The 22,505-nt window shown below is 37.2% G+C and overlaps 1 protein-coding gene across 1 annotated transcript in view; it reads right to left on the reverse strand.

The window, feature by feature from the left end:
• Positions 1 to 15,202: 15,202 nt before the first annotated feature.
• The window catches only part of tmtc2b (transmembrane O-mannosyltransferase targeting cadherins 2b), a 103,463-nt gene continuing 96,160 nt past the window's right edge, over positions 15,203 to 22,505 (reverse strand). Inside the window, exons 11-12 of the mRNA XM_060878116.1 lie at positions 22,149 to 22,212; positions 15,203 to 19,797 (exon numbers count right to left, since the gene is read on the reverse strand). Coding sequence (XP_060734099.1) covers positions 19,618 to 19,797; positions 22,149 to 22,212 — 244 coding nt within the window. The 3' untranslated portion in view covers positions 15,203 to 19,617. The remainder of the gene's footprint in view (positions 19,798 to 22,148; positions 22,213 to 22,505) is intronic.

The raw sequence follows: 22,505 nt of genomic DNA on the forward strand, positions 1-22,505 counted from the left end.
TTAATTCAGCTGTGAACACAAAACACATCAACTCTTTGCGGTTATCAAACACCCAATGCTGTCTGTCGATTTTGATCCAGCCGCCTAAAGAATTTCAGAAAAAAATGCAGTACCACTAAACTCAACAAGTCTGAGAACAAGCGTTTCACACTGAGCTAATGTCCTTCACTACTGACTGTAAGTCAGCCAAACTGTAGAGGTTTTACTTGCCAACATCTACAGGGTAACGGAGCAAACAGCAATCACCACAGTTTGGAACTGGATCCTTCATTTTATACAAATCAAAACCTTCATTTTTTTAAATGGTGAACAAAAATACATGATCTTCTCAAATTTGTCCTATTGATCTTCTCAAATTTGTCCTGTTAGACTTACAAAAAATGTATAGCAGTGAGGAAAGATATTGGATTGGATTTATTACAAAGTTGGCTCATGTAAATTCTTATGAATGTCCTCTGTATGAGGAGATTATTTTGATTCCATTGAAAAAATATTGTGGAAATGTCGGTGAGCCTGCTGGCATCCCAAGAGTAGATAATTTAGCAAAATTGAATATGTCAGCATGATAAATGACTCATATAATGCTATTATTTATATTATTATTATTACTACTATATGGTAAGTAAGAAGTCCAGTAGATAATGTAGATTCTCCAAATGACTGACAGACAAGCATTAGTCAGATCATTCATTATCTATACTAGTATAATCAAAGATGTTTATTAGCAGTAATGTTAGCATGCAATAGCACAAGTTCAGTTAATTATCAACATAATGTTTAAGAAGAAGACACCTTTATTTGTCACAAGTACTGTATATCCCAGCTTGCTAGGAATCTGGGGTCTGAGCACAGAGACAGACATGATACAGTCCCTCTGGAGCAGAGAGGGTTAAGGGCCTTGCTCAAGGGCCAACAGTGGCAGCTTGAACCCTTGACCTTCTGACCAGCAAACCAGAGCCTTAACTATTAAGCCACTTCCAGAGGGTGGAACATGCCATGATGGGACTGTTTTCAAGGCAAGGGACCTTGGCAAGGCATTTCATTAGGAGAGTCTACATTGCTCTGCCTTTATCAAGTAACTGCTATATGGTTCACAAATACACTCTAAGGTCACTTTGGGCTTCTTTAGAAAGTTCAACTTTCTAAAAGACTTCTATTTATGCCCTTTTTGAAAGAAAAATGTAAGCCACTTTACAAGATCTGTAAAAATTCACACAGACGATCTTCAATGTCCTTAAAGAAATATTTTATGTATTTTTTTTTTACTGCTCATGAAAAGTGGAGTTGCTTTATCAACCATTAAACACTGCTATTCCAGTTTTCTGTTTCAGTTTACAGAGTAGTTTTTAATGTCAGAACTAAACAATCATGTTTGTACTAAACAATCATGTTTAAAATTAAAGTTCAGCCTTTGGCACCAGTTTCAATACCAATAGAAGAAACAGGCTGGGGTACAGAAAGTGCTTATAGCTGCATTTCATCATAATTCAAGTCATAAACTACATCACGACTGATTGACTGAAACTTGTTTTCAGATTAGACCCATCAAGGGACCAGCTGCATTGTCTTGGTAGGCTGAGGGCTCCCTAGGTTAAGATCTGCTGAGCCAAGCCACTAGTGTCAAAAGCAGGTAAGACAATCCTCTACGATAGAACTCATGTCATGTCTGTGCAGCCACTCAATGGTGTCGCATTTCTAGCACTTGCATATTTGCTTTTCCCCCCCTTCTGAGTGTCCATACCTATTAGCAACACTCTAAGACCCTTTTCGACATGCTAGTATGGTATTGCACATGGTTGAGCTCCCTGTAACAGTGGTTGCAGCTTTGGCAGCTTTACAGATTTGCATGATGGATGAATGTGATGGTTGGCTAGGATGGGTCATCTGGTCTAATGGCTCCCAAAGGACCTCAGTCAGGTTCTGCTGAAGCTACGTGGATGAATAACGAGCTGCTTTGGCTCAGCTCTGGGATTCTAAGTGGGGATAGGCATCACCCTGTGTTAGTGAAGCAGTGTTCTGCTTTCAGAAAGATAATAGCCATACAGAGCCCTAACAGAAAGACAGGCAGTTAAGTGAGATTTGCGGATATACTACCAACTCTAATGTTGAAATTGAGGCCTATCTCTGTGTGTGTTATGGTTTTGTAGTTCCAGACATCCCCTAGTACCAAAAAAAAAGAGAAAAAGAGCTTTAAAAAAATCTACCTTAAAAATCTTGGCTGGTGAGACAAGTGAGATTTGGCTAGAACCATTGGACAAACATACATTTGTGGTCTTGTATGCAAAAAGTGTGATCTTTCCCTTCTTGGAGAAAGATCTGAGTTAAAAATAGATGAAAACAAAAAAGACAACAGAGCCAGTATTCATGAGTACACGTATTGTTATTCCACTGAGCTGTGTTTTAAAACACAACATTAAAAACCACATTTTATTTTTTAAATCAAATCATAAATCAAAGCACCTTACTTGGTGATCTATAAAGAGCATCAGTTCTGGACACCTGAGTGAAACCCAGGATGAGGTCATGAGACAGAATCTTTTGACTAAGCAAGACATTTTCATAATCCGTTAATTCTGTGGGATCCTTACAGCAAAAGAGTTTCTGTCTGCAATACATTTTTATTAAAATCACTATAAAGCCTTCTCATTTGCTTAGATATATTGTTATGTAATCATAAAAATACAGGCTTTAATATAAGGACTTTAGAATCAGTAGGTGAGAGTGATACCTGACTAAAGATATCAATTCAATTTGCCCAAAGCATTAAATGACTCTGATCAGCGTGTGTATTAAAAAGACCTCTGTGTGCTTTGGAAGATGTATGTGCTGCCTAGATCATACTGGTTGCTTCTATGACTAATGTCCTTTTACCTAGTAATGACTTTTTTTTTGAGGGCAGGGTTACAGGCATGCCATTTTCCTACACATTTTATTATATTATTCTAAATAATAGAATAAATGGTGACGCATGAGCTGTTCAAAGTTATAAGAATTGACTTTTATTGAATATATTATTATATATAAAGGACTGTAGTTCTTCATCATCATGATTCAGATGAGGAGATGAATGCAAATGCAGATTTTTGAAATTCTTTATTATTTTTAAAAATTTTTATTATTTTTTTTACAAATATTGAAAATATTGAAATATTTTATTGAAAAAATAAAAAAGAAGAACTTAGGGAAGTAGGGGTAACTGGTGCTAATTAGGGGAACAGGTGTGAGTGATCTGTAGGACATGTGACAGACATGGTACATGCCAGAGCTGATGGGTAATGTAGTTTAGTGTTACTTTAATTCTGACTTTTCATGGACTATACAATGGACATATTTTGATAGCTGGTTGGTCTACTATAGAGAACTTTGAGACCATATAAAAATAAATATAATTTACAAAGCTCTTTAATTACATTCACAGATTTATGTGACTTCTTGGGCTAAATATTTATATGATAAATTTGATAAATTTATGATAAATTATATGTGTAAATAATTTTACAAATTATATTAAGCCAATTCACTATTATGCATCTTTTGTGTAGATTGGCGATCATAATCACATTTAAATCTATAAAAAATATATAGATTAATAAATAAAGTGACTGCTTGCCTGTTACGATTACACAGATCATACATATTTGGAGAATTTTGATTTATAAGCCCTTAGAAGCCACTTCCAGCTTTAACATTTATCCTTTTCTAAGTTAACCGTACACACCCATAAGCTAAGCCAAATTACTGCCAACGATTAAAATGTTTTATTTATTGTAGAACATCATGCTACTTCTTGTAAGTACAGTTAATTTAAGTTTTTAAAATAGGTTGCATCTTGTTGTCATACAGTGGCTACAAACTTTTCAACAAAAACCATTGAAGCATAAAACTTTATTCCCTCATCATCTATACAATTCTGAGCCTGTGCTGCAAAACAAAACAAAAAATAAAGAACCTAAACCTGTGTGCTTAAACAAGTGATGCAGTAAACATATATTAAAACAAAACAAAACAAAAAAAAACATGAATGTATATCAAAACAAAAGAAAATAATACAACACAAAACATGGCAGTGCATATAGTTAAACAAAACAAGGCAATGGATGTTTATCAAAACAAAACAAAACAAAAAAAACAAAAAAAAAAACAAGGCAGTGGATGTATATTAAAAAAACAAAACACAACACAAAACAAGGCAGTGGATGTAAATTAAAACAAAACAAAATAAAACAAGGAGGCGAATGTATTTTTGTCATGATTCAGCCCGGACTTTTGGCCATGTGCTGTTGTTGTCACGTGTCTGCCCCGCCTTCGTCTGCTCCTCCCTGTTTCTTCACCTGTTCCTAATGTTGTCATTGTCTTAATTGTATTTAAGTTAGCCGCGTTGCTGAATGCAGCACGGATCATTAGTTGCGTGTACCCCTCGTCATGTCTAGTTCCTGTTAAATGTCGTCAGTTGTATTGTTTCATTTATCGTCATTTTTGTATATGTCTTCTTTATTTATTAAACCCCCTTCATTTGAAGCTATCCTGCGTACGGGTCTGTTTCCTTCCATCCCCGGTTGTGACAATTTTGTATAACAAAAAAAAACATTTGAGGTTAAAAGTATTCATGGGTATTGAGTAAGAGGCAGTTCATGCGTATTAAAGCAAAGAACATCATGTGACTAAAATACAGGATGAGAGAGACAATTCTTGCAGTGTGTTGTGAGAAAGGTTTACCATGCTATTGAGGTAAATGAGAGATTAATTTTTGTTATATGGGTTTTACTGATAACTTATTTTCATTTCCTGGTAAATTTCCAAAATGTTTTTTCGCCTGATTTAAGCCCTAGTTAATAACATAAGAACATCACAGGATTTAGACTGCAGCAGTTCCAGTTTATCTGATATTTTATACATCCACCATGCTCATTTGTAATATGTACAATACATTCTGTCCTGTCATTTTTGTCTGTATAATTGATTTCCACAATTACACATGGTTCTACATAATCCTGTGCTAATCTACTTGTGTTCTGTGAAAGCTCAGCTTCACCCTTCGCTGCCTGGTCTCAGTCGTCCCTAGAGAGAGTGGAACAGGTGGTAAAGCTCTCTGCCATATTCCGCATTACTTAGCATGCTGTTTAAAGCACACATTTTGGCCAGCTGAGGATTTTTCTGCTTAATAACAACCATACACACACACACACACACACACACACACACACACACACATACACACACACACACAAACTCAGGAGCTTTTCTTGCCATTTTTTCTCCAGGCACCATTCAATCATCTTGGGGATTGATCTCCAGCTGTCGGTGCAGCCAAAAGTCGGATGTTGGTCACTGGGTGCTCCTGTCCATCTGTGGACCTGAGACTAATCAATCTTGATGCCTTGTACCACACACACACAATCCTGTACAATGCTGGGTGGCCCAGCTATGACTGAGAAAGACAGAAGGCAAAGAACATAGAGAAGAAGGAAAGGGGCTATAAATACAGAGATAAATAAAACAGGGAACTTATAAAAAATGGAGTGATAAATGAACATACTGACAGATGGAGATTTGTTGCGATGGGGCTGTCATTCTCATAGGATTTGTTTACATGTCACCTTTAAGAAAGCTCTCTGCTCTTGGCCAGCCTGCTGTTCTGTGTAATTCAGTGGACAGATGCATTTTGGGAAGACTGAGGTCTGGGTTATGTTCGTCACTCCTAATTTCACAAGCGGTCTGATTATACCCATGTAGACAGATAGTGTAGAGCATTAAACAATGATTTAAGGTCATTCGCTTTGAGGGGATTAGCTTTTGTTTCTTCAAAAGGGTGTTATTTAAAACCGTCAATAGAACTTTGACATACATTACACACTACCTGTATCCTGTGCCTTTTACAAGACACCTTTTGTGTAACATTTACATGTTGACACCATCAATCTCCATCTTCATTCATTCTACAGTTCATGTGCAAACAGACACAGACTACTTCTAATTCCTGTTCATTTTCAGGAACTTTCTTTAGAAATCTGAACCGTTCTTTGGCGTATCCTCCTGGAGAATGGTTCTGCTTAGAACCTCACAGCAGATACTGAAGTTCTGGTATCAATTCTTTAGAAAGCTAAACATATTTAACTAAATACCCTTATTGGGAGTGTAGCATTCAGTGTACATGTACCTCAATATATCTGACTCATTCATTCATTTTCTACCGCTTATCCAAACTACCTCGGGGAGCCTGTGCCTATCTCAGGTGTCATCGGGCATCAAGGCAGGATGCACCCTGGACGGAGTGCCAACCCATCGCAGGGCCCACACACACTCTCATTCACTCACTACGGACAATTTTCCAGAGTTGCCAATCAACCTACCATGCATGTCTTTGGACCGGGGAGGAAACCGGAGTACCCGGAGGAAAACCCTGAAGCACGGGGAGAACATGCAAACTCCACACACACAAGGCGGAGGCGGGAATTGAATCCCCAACCCTGGAGGTGTGAGGCGAACGTGCTAACCACTAAGCCACTAAGCCACTGTAATGAACACGGAACAGAGTGGATCCAAACGCAGGATAGCATAAATAAACAGGGTTTAATGACAGAACACAAAACAGGAACACAGACTCGAGACGGGACTAAACAGAACTAAGACCACAGTAGATGCCGCGCTGCACAAGGCAACGCGGCACAGTTAAATACAAAAAGGACAATGACACAATAAGGATCAGGTGTGATGACAGGGAGGAGCAGACAAAGGCGGGGCAGACACGTGACGAGAAACAAACAGATGCACGTGGCCAGAGTCCGGGCAGAGTCCTTACAGCCACCACCTGTATCTGGCTCATTTTAGAAAAATATATAATCTGTTGTTATCTAACGATCTGTGCATTTTATCTTTAAATCATTAATCATTGTTAGAAATTACATATAACAAATTTAGATACTGCAACAAACTTTATACAAATGCAGCCTATTAGTATGTTTTTCAAAAACAATAAGATTTTAGTGGATTTTGTTTGATTTCAAATGAATGAATTCCTATGAAACCTACAGATACAAACTAATGTAATGTATTGACTTTACTCCAAAAGTAATGTCAGTTCAACTTTTAAGGTTAGACAAGTCCATATGTACTTAAAAAAAGATCTATGTACATTAATTGATATACACACCTGGATCCTTGGTATCCTTACATTAAAAAAACAAAAATAAAAAACAAAACACAATGGTCACTGAAATAACGATGATGAGTGATGCATATTTTACACCTCAGAACAACAAAATTTGTATGCTAATTTTTATGCTAATGCTAATTTGGCATATACTTGTCTATACATTATAAAATATTTAAAAGTATGTATTTAAATGTGCTGTTTGTTTCAAATCAAAATCAAATCAAATTTTATTTGTCACAAACACATTCAAATAAAGTGTTTAACACTAGGGGGCACGGTGACTTAGTGGTTAGCACGTTCGCCTCACACCTCCAGGGTTAGCGGTTCGATTCCCGCCTCCGCCTTGTGTGTGTGGAGTCTGCATGTTCTCCCCGTGCCTTGGGGGTTTCCTCCGGGTACTCCGCTTTCCTTCCCCGGTCCAAAGACATGCATGGTTGATCGGCATGTCTGGAAAATTGTCTGTAGTGTGTGACTGCATGAGTGAATGAGAGTGTGTGTGTGTGTGTGTGCCCTGCGATGGGTTGGCACTCCGTCCAGGGTGTATCCTGCCTTGATGCCCAATGACGCCTGAGATAGGCACAGGCTCCCCGTGACCCGAGGTAGTTCGGATAAGCAGTAGAAAATGAGTGAGAGAGTGAGTGTTTAACACTGTAACTGTTTTACTTTGACTTCACTAGCAGAATTGAGTTGTGGAGACAATCCTGAAAAAAGAAATTACGAGTTTGCTTATGTTTTTTAGTCACATGCAGCATTTATTCTCCAGAAAATTCCAGCTTGAACAGACCAGCTCTCAGCAGCCAAAACACAGGCCAATCAAACTGGTAGACTGTGTGTGCATCTTTCACCTTTATATTATTAACTAAACAGATCAATAAATGTGTGAGATTTTCTGTAGTGATAAAAAACATACACAATGTAGAAATACTAGCATTTAGCAGCTGGAAATCTTGAGCTACCTGAGCAGCTTGTTTTGTTAGTCAATTCACGCTGGACGTCTCAGACATATTAATTGTCAAACAGCAGTTTTATGTCCGAAAACAATAAACTTATACAAGCAGGTATTATTTTGATGAGAGACTACAGTTCTGTGCACAGCAAATAATGTTCCATCGAACAGAAACACAGCTTCAGATTATTAGGATGATACTCGGCTAGACATTTCTCCATTCATTCTCCTGTCACAGCTGTGGCTTAAGTGTGCTTTCTGATTCACTGAATAACAGACATAAGAACAGCTTTTTCCTGGAAGATTTTTGCTAAGCATCCACGGAAAAAATAATACGCTCATAGATAATACTTATGCTTGTCATATTTTTTGTTTTGGTGTTGTGTTTGTTTGTGGAACTAATTACTAATTTCCCCTGCAGGGAAAAGCAGCCCAACCTTACAAAAAAAAGGTTTATACATATTTCTCCTCCATTATAATATTATTAGCACTAAAATAATCACTTTAGCACTAGGGAAAAAAACTTGTTTTTGAGTACAAATTTGGCCCAGGGTAAAACTTCTATTTGATTCACCTCTAACTGTACACAGGAATGCGAGAGAATCATAGTAGTGTTCTGCATTTTTTAATGAAGAGGGTTGATACGAAGGCATTTTGTAGTCCTTTCTTATGAAAACATAAATCATCAGATGATAACAATGCCTGTGTTATAAATCCCCACTACATTTTTCTGCATTTAGACAGCTTAATGAATAATACTATCCTGCATTCATCGTGAAAAAGAAATTGCATGAATACGAAGCACAGGCATGAAAATGTATTAAAGTAGGTTTTTATTACTGAAGCCATCTAAGAGGCTACACTCAGCGAAGGATAAAATTCCTTAATCTCCGCACTGTAGCTGTTCACTCCTTATTGTTGCACAGGATATTGATGACAGGCTGCAAATCCATGTAAGCGTGTTTCAGTCAGTAGTAAATTTTATCTGGTTAAAAGTCTGCATGTATACACACTGATTTATTCAGCATGATGAGAATACATATAGAAGAGCATGTGGGGTGAAAATTATTTAGAATAATATTATAAATTCCTATTTCTAAAAATAATAACTTATTGACAGGTCTGGCCATGACTTAATCAGGTCTGAATAAGTTTCAGTATTGTCCCAGCTCTCCCAATGAATCCATCGTCTACTGTATATCTCAGTTATAGAACCGAGTTTTTATATATTGTTTTGAACAAAGTGACCTATGTTAAACAAAGAAAAGATGTTACGTATAGAACGTAATACAAAAGAAAGCATGTCAACTATTTTAAGTCAGTCCCTGCAGGATTTAGAGTTTTATTTGCTTTTTGATTTGATTTTTTTCTTTTCCTTTGCTGTAAACAATTTGAATTGGTGAAATTCAAAGCACAGGATTTTTCTTTTAAACTCCTACCAGTGAAGATACAAATGTAATTACTTGTTTTGTGCTTTGGCTGAATGCTTTGGCTTAATGTTTGTTTTGATGATGTCACACGAGGCGTCTTGGTGCAATTCTGAGAAAAATCTGTGGCAATTCTTAAACATTGCAAGCTCCTTTGAATATTGCAGAGCTTGATTGATTTTGTGGTAATTTCTCACAAAAAATCCTGGAGGGAATGTATAGGGCCTACATTTTAACTTAAACAGACAGGTGGAAGTTTCTCCTAAGGTAGTATTGTAACTATTCAGTATACACACACACACACACACACACACACACACACACACACACACACACACACATTGGGAGAATAACACAATGATCCCAACATAGAAAGATGTGGCCACATTTCTCATTGTCTTGTTTTACTCAGCTGTGTTAACAGTTTAATCTCATTCCTTTGTGTTAAAAAGCAGGAGCAATAAGTTAATTATCTCGTTCCTTTGTGTTGCTAAGTCGCAGACATGACTTAATAATCTCATTCCTTTGTGTAACTAAGCAGGAGCCACAACTTAAGTATCATATACTTTCATGTTACCAAGTAGGAGCCATGATTTATATGATTGTGTTCCTTCAAGTTACTAAGCAGGAGCCATCGTTTAATTATCAAATTCCTTAGCTTTATTTAATAAATGATTAAATAATTAACAATTAGCAATTACTTAATGATCTCATTCCTTCCTGTAACTCAATCATATCAATACATAATTATTCCTTCATGTTACTAACCAGTAGGACAAATTCATTATTTGATTCCTTCCTGTGTTAGTTTGTAGTGACCATGACTTAATTCTCCCGTTCCTTCATGTTACTAAGTCAAGACCATGAACCAATTATCTCATTCCATCATGTTACTAAGTCAAGACCATGACTCAATTATCTCATTCCATCATGTTACTAAGTCAAGACCATGACTCAATTATCTCATTCCATCATGTTACTAAGTCAAGACCATGAACCAATTATCTCATTCCATCATGTTACTAAGTCAAGACCATGACTCAATTATCTCTTTCCTTCATGCTACCAAGTCAAGACGGTGACTCAATTATCTCATTCCATCATGTTATTAAGTCAAGACCATGACTCAATTATCTTGTTCCTTCATGTTACTAAGTCAAGACCATGACTCAATTATCTCATTCCATCATGTTATGAGTTGTGTCTGAAATTTAATTATCTCATTCCTTTGTGTTCTGGCGTGGCCAACAAATATCTTGATTCCAACAGGTTAAAGTTATGGCTTAATTATCTTTTCCTTTGTGTTAATATGTTGTGTCCATGACTTAATGATCTCATTCCTATATGTTACTCAAGTGTGGCCAACAATGATCACAATTATCCCTCATGTTACAAAAAAAGCTATAATTTGTTATCTCATTCCTACAACTAAATAATAGACATATTATTAAAGATCTTCCTAATTCTTGGCCACGCTTTATGTTTGTTAAATAATGAGATGTCACTAGCAGAACTCTTGGGGTCAACTCTATCACACTTCAGAGATAGAAATGGTCAGGCACTTTCTATTGCTTTGATTCACATCCTCAGGCTTCAGTTAAAAAAACAAATTCAATTTCTGCATGTTACAAAAAACAATATAATAGGAAGCAGTGGCATGGAGATTCCACAAGCATTCAGAGCCCAATCCCTCTTCTAATACCACTTCTATCATGCAATAACAACATCTATTGCATCCAAAGGAGAAAGATTCCACCAGTCACGCACCCGGCTCTCCTCAAAAGCCCCTGCACGATCGCCTAAAGCTGCTGGACCTTGCTGGCCAGATCAAAGACTTGATAGGTCCTTTGTTGCATTCCTAGCAATATTCGCTTGATAACAGCAGGCAGATTTGCCCTACAACGTAATAAGAAAAAGAGGCTCATAAGGAAACTGTAAGCTCCTCTGCATCAGTGCAGAGTCCTCTGAATGCAAAAAGCCAATATTGGAATGAAGTGGGTCATGGAAATGAGAGACAGATGTGCCTGATTTCCTTTGAGTGCTGGACACAGAGAGTCCATGACCTAATGGCTAATACTCAGATTAAAAAGTGCGTTTATTGATAGAGGAATAGGAAATCAGATCACTTTTTTTGAGAGCTTCAATACTGTGAAAACAAAACAAAATAAAAAAAAAAAACACATGGATGGGATCTCAGCAGTCCTTGTATAACTCTCTGGAATAAATGGCCTGCCACGTAACCATTAGACAATACAGACTAAGATAGTTCAAAAATGATATTTTTGTTATCCCAGCCGACCATAACTGCACTTCAGCTAGCAGTATGACCTTTACAATACTTTAACACTTTCTAACATTTACCATCAATGTATAAACACCTTGGGCTTGAAGCAAATATTTTACATGAGTCATTCCATATAGGTTATGAAAGAATACACATTTTAGTTTCCCTTGACACTAACTCACACATTCACATGTGAAAAAAACTGAAATATTACCCAACGAATTTTCTGAAGATCATGGAAGATCAAGTGACTGAATGAGTGAGTGAGTGAGTGAGAGAATTACTGTAGTGTGTGAGTGTGTGTGATAGAGAGTTAGTGTCTCAGTGTGTGTGTTTGAGTTAGTATGTTAGTGAGTGAGTGTGTTTGAGTGAGTGAGTGAGTGAGTGAGCGAGTGAATGAGTGAGGAAGTGAGTGAGTGAGTGAGTAAGTTAGTGTGTGTAAGTGAGTTAGTGTGAGTGTGTGTGAGTGAGCGTGTGTGAGTGAGTGAGTGAGTCAGTGAGTGTGTGAGTGAGTGTGTGAGTGAGTGATATAGTGTGTGTGAGTTAGTGAGTTAGTGTGTGAGTGAGTGAGTGAGTGAATGAATGAGTGAGGAAGTGAGTGAGTGAGTGAGTAAGTTAGTGTGTGTACTGTAAGTGAGTGTGTGAGTGAGTGAGCGAGTGAATGAGTGAGGAAGTGAGTGAGTGAGTGAGTAAGTTAGTGTGTGTAAGTGAGTTAGTGTGAGTGTGTGAGAGAGTTAGTGTCTCAGTGTGAGTTAGTGTGTGAGTGAGTGAGTGAGTGAGTGAATGAGTGAGGAAGTGAGTGAGTGAGTAAGTTAGTGTGTGTACTGTAAGTGAGTGTGTGTGAGTGAGTGAGTGAGCGAGTGAATGAGTGAGGAAGTGAGTGAGTGAGTGAGTAAGTTAGTGTGTGTAAGTGAGTTAGTGTGAGTGTGTGAGAGAGTTAGTGTCTCAGTGTGTGTGTCTGAGTTAGTAGGTGAGTGAGTGTGTGAGTGAGCGTGTGTGAGTGAGTGAGTGAGTCAGTGAGTGTGTGAGTGAGTGTGTGAGTGAGTGATATAGTGTTTGTGAGTTAGTGAGTTAGTGAGTTAGTGTGTGAGTGAGTGAGTGAGTGAGCGAGTGAATGAGTGAGGAAGTGAGTGAGTGAGTAAGTTAGTGTGTGTACTGTAAGTGAGTTAGTGTGAGTGTGTGAGAGAGTTAGTGTCTCAGTGTGTGTGTCTGAGTTAGTAAGTGAGTGAGTGTGTGAGTGAGAGTGTGAGTGAGTGAGTGAGTGAGTGATATAGTGTGTGTGTGAGTTAGTGAGTTAGTGTGTGAGTGAGTGAGTGAATGAGTTATTACATAAGTACATAAGTTAGTAAGTTCTCATTCTTTTTTCATTATTTTTAATTAAATTGTTATATCGAGTGACAAGAACACTTGAAAGTACAACCTTGTTAAGAAAAGTAGAAAATTAGAAAAAAGAAAGTAAATTACTAATTAAAAATAGTCCTTATTATAGTAAGAACTACATTATAATAGAGTTATACATTTTGAAAAGAATCCGAATCAAATTCCTAACAGAATCTGTTCCACCCTAAATAACTAATAATTATTACATTATTCATTCAAACAGCTCAAACTGGAGAACAAAAAAAATATTTGATTCATTTCAAATGTTTCAAGGAACATAAGCGATAAATTGTGAAAAAGATCAGAGAAGAACCTGTGAGGCTCATCAGACAGATCAGAGCTTCTGCTTGTCATCAGTCTACTGTTTGTGTGTATAGAAGGGGTGTAGTACATACCCAGATGTATATGTTGAACCCATACATCTGGGAATATTTACATGACGTAGCCTGTTTTCCAAATCCAGCAGCATGGTTTATGACACAATTTGATACATTTGCAAAGGGACTTTAGCTGTAACAAAGACTGCTACTGTTAACATGCGGAAATGAGGGGAGGAAAGTGGAACAGATGTATAATTTGTTAACTCCTTATAAATACTTCAGGCAAACACACTGCACAGAAGACACTGGAACTAAATTGGCTTCCATAGTAACCGTGTATACAAAGTTTGAGTCTGAACTCAATATATTCAAATCAAATAAAGTTTTTAGCTACACTCTCTATCCTTCCACCTGTGCTCAGTTGTACTCGAAAGACTCTTCGACTGTCCAGTGTCGAAGAATGAATCTGTACCAATGATGGTGTCAGGTTCCTGTCCTTAGCTAACAGGACTGAAACTCAACAGGGTCTTCTACTGCTGTTGCACATCCACCTCAATGTTTGATATTTGGTACACGCTGAGATGCTTTTCTTTTTATCATGATTATTTGATTTGAGTTTATATTTGAGTTACAGTAGCCTTCCTTTAAGCTTAAGATTCCTATATTACTGTCTTTCCAGGCAGCTTAAACCTCTCCAATCTTGACCTTTGAGTATTTTGTTTTTGTGCTGTTTTGTGTAAGCTCTAGAGAAGGTTGTGTGTAAAATACTCAAACTAGCACATCTGGAATCAACATCCATGCAATGGTAGAAGTCACAGAGATCACACTCTTTCCCCATTTTGATGTTTGATGTGAATATTAACTGAAACTCTTCACTTGTCTGTGTATGATTTTATGACTTGTGCTGCTGCCACATGATTGGCTGAGTGGATAGATGTGATAGATGAAGACAAAGCACTGAATAACGATCAGCCAAAGGGGACATACTAGAGCTGGTGTTATCAAATTTTGGACAAGATATTGAACCAGTAAATTACTTCAGTGTATAGAACCAAGTACCTGAAAAGAATTACTGTAGCAGAACAGAATAGAGCCCTAAGTGACTCTCTCAGTAACTCTAGTTTCTAAGCTTAAACTATTGCAGCTTCTGTAGCAGATTATCTGTTGCGGTTTATCTGAGTACAAGTATTTATGTAACTAATTTTGTCATTATTGCTCATTATTGATGAGCTAAAGGCAGCGCATCGGTGCAGAAAGTAGCTACAGGGCTACAGATATTATCTCAGAAAGGAAAGACTTCAATGATTTTTTATTTTATTTACGTTCTCTGTTTTGATTAGCAAACCGATGACGACGGTTAGGGAAATGCCCATGACGAAAAAGACGAATTATATGTTTATACTCCCTGCGACAAATTTAAAACAGATGTGTCAGATTTGTCTCATCTGTTCTGAGTGAATGAGACAAAAAAGTAAGGCGAAGCACCACAAAAATGTAACTAAAATATTTCATACAGGTTAAGTATCAAGAGGAAACTAATCCTATTGAAGTGATAAGTCTAGTTACTTACCCAAACTTTTATAAGCAAGGAATTTTATGTAAAAGGAATTAACATGAATCATCCTGGCCATGTGGAAAAAAACAAAAACAAAACACGAATCCAGGACGTGACAAAAAAAAAAGCAAAAAAAGTCATATCTGGCACATACTTTATTTTATATTACAAAAAAGGAAGAAAGGAACTACAAATTGATAATTTATACAAATACAACACAGTTTAAAAAATAAAATAAAATAAAATAAAACTTCTGAAATTTAGTAAACTCTCAGTGCTCAGTACAGTAAGCACTCTTCTGCAATGACCCCACTGACGGAAATCCCTGAGGAAAAGACAAACACACGCAAGACTCATGTCGAATGGTTTTCATTTTGTACAAGTGAAGAAAGAAGGTGGAGATGATGCACTACTTTCACACATCGTGGTGTAGCTGAGTATACACACAGCATGGTCTGAACCCAGTCACAGCCATTTAAATCCATCATGAGCCAAGATTCATGGAGGAGAAAAGAGCTGTGGTCAGGTCAGCTACAGGGAGAAGCGAAGGAACAAAGAGAAGTGGCACAATGCTTTGCATTTTTCGTTTATTAATCCAGTAAGCCTGATTGGAAAATATAGTTATTGAGATTTTAGATGAACGCCCATCTGAAGGAAACTGATGTCAAAGCAAGGCAATTAATAGGTTGGATATTTTCACCCTACTATAATCAATAATTTTTCAAAAGTGGCTCTGAAAGAAAGAATAGATGGATGAACTTGTTCCATGGTTATACAACACAGTGCCAGCTGGTTTATTATTATTATTTTTCTTCTACAAGACACCACAATGGAAATAAATTAAGAATTAAAAATCTGCTAAACATCCAATTATATGCCTTTCAAATTTTGAGAGCAAACTCAAACTCAAAACAAAAGAAAAAAAAAAAGAAAAAAGGGAAAAAAAGCTCAATATTCTTCATGATTTGAAATAAACAATAACAAGAGAAACATGAGCTAGTGACAGGGTTGAGTACAGTACATAAATGTTAATTACAAGTAATATATTCGCACACAATATGTACAAATATTAACAGCTGAATAATAACAAAAGCAAAAAAAAAAGATAGAAAGAGAAGTGAATGTTAGGATTTAGATTTCTGGCTCAACGTTTATCGCAAAATCGTATCGCAAAATTTTACACAATGGCATATATTAGGTTTACTTTATACACTAAAATTCTGTATGAGTGATACAAAAAAAATCACAAAAATAATACACCAGGATGACATATAAACAATCCCTTACAACCCTATGGCTGTGCATTGTTAGATGAGTGCAATGTGTTTTATATTTGGTTAGGAGACTCTCAAAGCTTTTTGCATCTGACGCAAAATTCCGAAGTCCGGCTACAGTTTTGCTGTGAAACAAAGTGAAAGGCAAGCAGAAGAAGAAGAACATGCTTATGCAGTAGCTCCAACACATTCTCTTAAACACTGTTGAATTAACAAAGACTTTTCCAAATTGTAGAGCTTCTAGCTAAAGGTTTGGGTCAGAGAGGCAACATAGGGTTTGTTCTAGTAAAGTAGAGAAAAAAAAATTGTGTTTAATGAGGGGACATTTGTGTTCTTGTCCAGTTAGAGGAACATGAAGCCTGGTGCCAGCTTGGTAATTCATACTGTACACTGCTCTTAGTCTCATTTCTAATCATTTTAAACTGTAAGCTAAACATTTACATACAAATTCAAAAATATATTCCTGGTATTTGATATTGGGCCTCATTTATCAAATTGGATCCAAATACATATTTTCATAAAACACTCCCAAGGGCATTTAGGGCCTTTTTACACCTGGTCACTTCATGTGTTTTCTCTGATCGGATAGCTATCTGATTTGTTAAAACTGTTCCGTTTAAATTAGACCACATAAATGCGTCTTGGCGAATCGGATATCAATCCGATCTTTCTACTCCCACCCAAAATGCAAATATATTTGACCTCATTTCCAGGGTAATTGAAATGGAACACGCTTTGTTGTATATACTTATACTTTTGTTTCTATATGTTTTACAAAGCTTTTGTTGGATGCTTTCATCACTCCAAAGAGCAATAAGTGCCTGCGTGTCGTCCATGTTATTTGTTTCTGGCGTGATGCACGACTCGTGAGTCACCTGCGAGTGACGTACTTCCGTTTGGGAGGAGTATAGCGTTTAGCATTTACACCTTTCCAGTTTTATCTGAAATGCGTCCCAGACCACCTCCTGAAGTGGTTTGAACAATTGGATTTATATCTGTATCGAAAACGTTTCGGAGGGCATTTACACCTGGTCTTTTTACGATCGGATAGCTATCCGATCACAGAAAACACATGAAGTGACCAGGTGTAAAAAGCCCCTTAGACAAGACGCCCAGTTAGTACAAGAAAAACTAAACAAAACAAAATGTCCTATAAGAGCTCTGTTCAGATTTACATACAAGGAGACTCACTACTGTAAAACCCCACTGATGGGGTTCAAATCATATCACTGTTACTGCAAGTTTATAATCCAAAACAAATAACAAATGAACAAATAAATCCAAAAGATATTAGGTATTTAATATGGGGGAAAAGTAATGGCACCCTGTAAAAGGAGGTAGAGTTATTCTGTGTCTATTATTGCAGTCAGTCTGCTGCATTGGCTTAGCTGCATTACTGGAATACTAAACACACACCAAGCTTAGAAGGTGCTCATTAACTGTGAACTTTACCTTTTATGGAGTCACTAAATGGATGTCAGCAATGCCGTAAGAACGTACGCATGTGAGGGTGAAGGAAACAGAGTTTATGAAATTAAATTTGTTTGGCTTGGCCTGTTAAACATGTACACACAATTGTAGCAAAATATTGATAAATGAGGCCCAGTGTTTGTTCCTTTTTCTAGATGGGTTAATAAAACTAAAAGACGGAAAATCATCCCAAATAAATAAATAATACAACATAATCCAAATGGCTTAAAATTAGTGAGGAATCTGAGTTGCAGGTTGTGTTATTCATATGGCAGCAAAAGGCAGACTGTAGGCTTCAGCAAATATACTGTATAGTACATAAAGCTTTGGGTTGAAATAGTAAAAAATATGATTTGATCGAATTTCTATAAGGCCAAAGTGTAGCATTTTGTCTGTAAATCCTGTTGTAATTACACCCAAATTACTACACCATCTATCTATACACATCTGTACAATGTTTACAACTGACAAAACCCTGGTAAACAAGTCAAGAGTCAAGTCATTTCCTCGGTGTAAATTATAGACTAAATTTATCAGCACAGAAATGAGCAAAGAAACCATCTCTGCTACAGTACATGTTCTCAACATCCTGGTACATCCATCTGTAAAGATGACCACCACCCATGACACTAATATGACTAAAAAGCTTATTGTAATTTATGATTTATTTTTATTGTTTAATACGCCGATTGATCATTTCTTGTCAGCGCTTTCAGAGCTTTCTCATTATCGCTGTCATTTGACAAATATGTTTGCAGCTGACTTTTATAAAATGAATTACCACACACTGTGTGAAATTGGCACTGGATGGGTTGATCTGCATTGCATCTGTTCTTGATATGCCAAAAAACAGACAGTCTATGATCTATTTTCTTGAATATCAGCTATAAAAGTTCTCTGTGTTGTTAGGAGAATGTGAATTTAGATCTTGACACACATAAGTAGCTGGGAATCCACAAGAGAATCATCAACCCTCTTTTCTGTGACAGACCGATGGCCATTAATGACTGTTACTGATAGCCATTATTTGCCCCTTTCCACTAGTTTAGTGCATCTAAACTAGTCAGCTGTGTACAACGTTAGCTTGTGTATAGAAATGAGAACAGTTAACACTTTCCTTCATGCATGTTCAGCTGCCAAGTGACAATGCAAAAGCAGCAAATGGGGAACAGATCACGTCATTGAGGAAGCATTTGCTAGCCTTTGAACGCTCTGGTTTGTAATTGCAGTACGAGTAATTGACATTGTTGAAACATTAGTATAAAAAATGATGTAAATTACAGATGGCCAGAATTTCTTTGATGAATACACGATTCCTGTGATCAGCATCAAGAAAGCTTCCCTAAAGATCTGATCATCTAATTACACGAATCAAGGATGTGTGAAAACGCGCCTTTGTTTCTTTCAGAGGACAAATATTCACTCTTTCATAATTTTGCACTTCTTCATGACAAACGCAGCCCTACATATTCCATTAGGCATCATTTATCTAATTAATAGTCTTAGTACTGAGAAACTTCAAGTATGTACCAACAGCCCACTTCAGCTTAAGTGCTCCTGTTGAGAACAGCCTGTCCTGTGAAGTCCTGTGAAGTCCTGTGCAGGGCAAGAAAGAAGAATTCAAGAGGCAAGAAGAGGTCTTGCATGTGTTAAAGTTGCAGTTCTCCAACGTACCGATTTTTGATCCCAACCCTACAAGGGAATTATTTTAGTCTGTCTAAAGACAATTATTACTGAACTGCGCAAGATATGGATCTCTTCACATGAGAAGGTATCTTTCAGACTGAACTCCACATAGTGCGTTTGAGTCAAGGGGCCATTGTCCTCAGGCCTTGTTTCTCCATGATGTTCCACAGCTTGCGCAGGTTGGACTGGGTAATGGTATCGTCAGGTTTGAGCTGCAGGGCTCGCAGGTAATTGGCTTCAGCCTCCTGAAGTTTGCCGTTCAGATGAAGGATAGCACCGAGGTTCATCAAGGCTGCAGGGTACTAAAGGACAGAGAAAACAAGATATCACAAAAAATTTACAATTAATGACTTCTGCTTGTTTAGAAAGGATGTCTAAGGGCAAACTTACTAATGATTCATTTTCTCTACTTTGTTGTTAAATTATCGTGCTGGGACTACACCGCCGGCTTCACACCAGGTCTACTAGTGTCTCAAGCAATTTGGTGTCTACAAGTGCAAAAAATTCCGACTGAGATGCTCTTATTTCACACTCCATCATCCTTCTGGACACTCGTTTTTTATTTTCCTAATGTCATGGTCAGATGAATTATGTTCACCAGTTTGCAGATTTCAATGGGAACAATATGTCTGGTGTAGTGATTCTTCCAGGAGAAATGGATTGAAGTAGGTAAATAGATCAAATATGTCTTGACATAATCTCCGAGTACTGTCGAAGGATTTTCAGCTCCCTATACGTTCATAAGAAAACACATTTACTACAGTGGCTGAAGCCAAAATAAAGGCAAGCCTGGCATGAGCAAAGTTCCCAGCTCATGCTGTGTCCAATATGTTAAAGCATTTAATTGCGAGTGAGTGATCGCGGTTTAATCTTAAACTCATTTCTGGAACCATTTCATGCTTCACTTGGTGTCTCTGAGGAAAGACGGCAGTATATTTCTGCAACACTCTGGAGACTTCGACCTCAAAGGTTAGTTTAGCAGACAATTTTCGGCAAGCTGCCAGGCCTCAGACTTGCTATATGAAAGAAGGTGGTCATTTGGGTGGCGCATTAAGTAATGAATTACTCAGGTATGCGACCTTACAATAAGAAGTCAAACCACAAAATGAGATCTAGAGACTGAATAAGTGTAGCTTTGCCATTAACTATTCACAGGCAACACATCAGACAGTCAACACATGTTACAGAGTATTCACAGAGCACATGTATTTTTACATTTAGTCGACCATTTTATTGCCAACTGGCTTTCCTGTTTCTATCTCTGGGTGGGAGAAAAAACACTTTTCACATTGAAATTAAATATTTCAAATAATAGTATATCTAGTCACAGCATAGCCAAGGTGTTTGCAGTTCTATATAAACTACAATCTAAGTAGAGCTTGTTGAGGTGAACTGTTTATCTAAAGCACAATACATTGTTATCAAAAGCAGCCCTAAAAACCTTTGCATGGATATGGCTCTTTGCAGAGGAAGCAGTGACTTACAATGAAACACAATGAAATGCCATTCAACTCAGTTCTATTCCTCTGAAGACGAGATACTGTCAGAAAGAGTGATGGTCATGCTCACAGCTACATGCTGGTACTTCAGAATGAAAAACCTGATGGATGTGCTTTCAACATTGCTCCATCAAAGCTTCAAACAACCCTCTCCGTTCACCCTCACGCCCCTCCTTAATCCCCTCAGTCCACCCTGCTCCACTCTGCCATTCTCCATTCCTCCCACTTAAAGCATGTAGAGACAACAACCACTCCAGATGTGGGGAGGATCAGATGACCTCAACAGAACCAGCTGTCAAAGAGACAAAATCAGCTGGAGAGAAGAGATGACCCAGGGCTGTGAGATTTTAGGGTTTCAAAGAAATGTTCCTATCTGTTTCTATCATGTACTGTGTAGGACCTGGGAGAAAAATCCTCTTCATCAAGAATCCTCCCCATATAGTTCTTGTATTTGATTGAAGGCTGAACAGCAATTCAAACTCACAAATTTATATTAAACTGCTCATTCTTATACAGTATTGTTTCTATAGTAACATCTAAAGGAAGACACCTTACATAACCTAAGGCTAATAATAATGATCATTTTTTTAATTCTTTAATGTTCATTGACAAATTGCTGGAGGATGGAAACACTTTGAGACATACTCTTTTAGGAAACTGATTAACGTCAGGGTGATTATTGTCTATAAAAGCATGTTTTATGTCTAATTAAGTGAATACGGAAGTTACTTGTCATTTATTTATTTATTATCGGAGTCTGTACTATTTATGGAAATATAAGCAATCTTCCTTTCATTTTGTGTCACATACATTAGAGCACAGTGACATTTTGTCCCTGTTTCTTCCTAACAAGCACAAGGTCAGCCTGTTTATACGTGAAGCAAAAATCTATTTAACATATGGTCCTCAAATATAGACATGTATAAGATATTAAACTCATAAGAACAAATATCACACAAAATGTTCATGCAAATAAATAGTCTTAATTATTTGAAATATGAAATTGTTGATGTGTGACTGTTTTATGGGCCGGCCGGTTATCACACTAAATTTGCAGATGTTTAGTCAGATAAAATCACTCTCCAGGCAGACACACATATATGATGGTCTACTGTAGGTTAAGGAACAGTAGAGTGTCATGGTTTGCTACTTACATCAGGTCTCAGGCTGGCTGCTTGTTTGTAGTACTTCTCCGCTGCGTCATTGAGGCTGGCTTGTCTGAAAGAGTAAAAACACTAAATCACCATGAGGCAGATTTATCTAGAGCACCTGATTGTACAGAATGTCACCCACATGGTATTGTCTTCAACTGAATATACCTTTGAATTTGCACCAGGCGTAAAAAAAAAAAAAAAAAAGTACAGTGAAACCAGCTGTGAAAAAAAACAACAACATTTCAGTCCATCCCAGAAGACTGGTGTCTATAGAAGCTACAATAAAAGTGCAAGGCAGGAGTCTTTTCCATATGCTCATCACTTATAAAACCTGTAACCTTTGGATCTTTCTACTAG

The sequence above is a fragment of the Tachysurus vachellii genome, chromosome 9, assembly GCF_030014155.1.
Source record: "Tachysurus vachellii isolate PV-2020 chromosome 9, HZAU_Pvac_v1, whole genome shotgun sequence".
Lineage (NCBI taxonomy): Eukaryota > Metazoa > Chordata > Actinopteri > Siluriformes > Bagridae > Tachysurus > Tachysurus vachellii.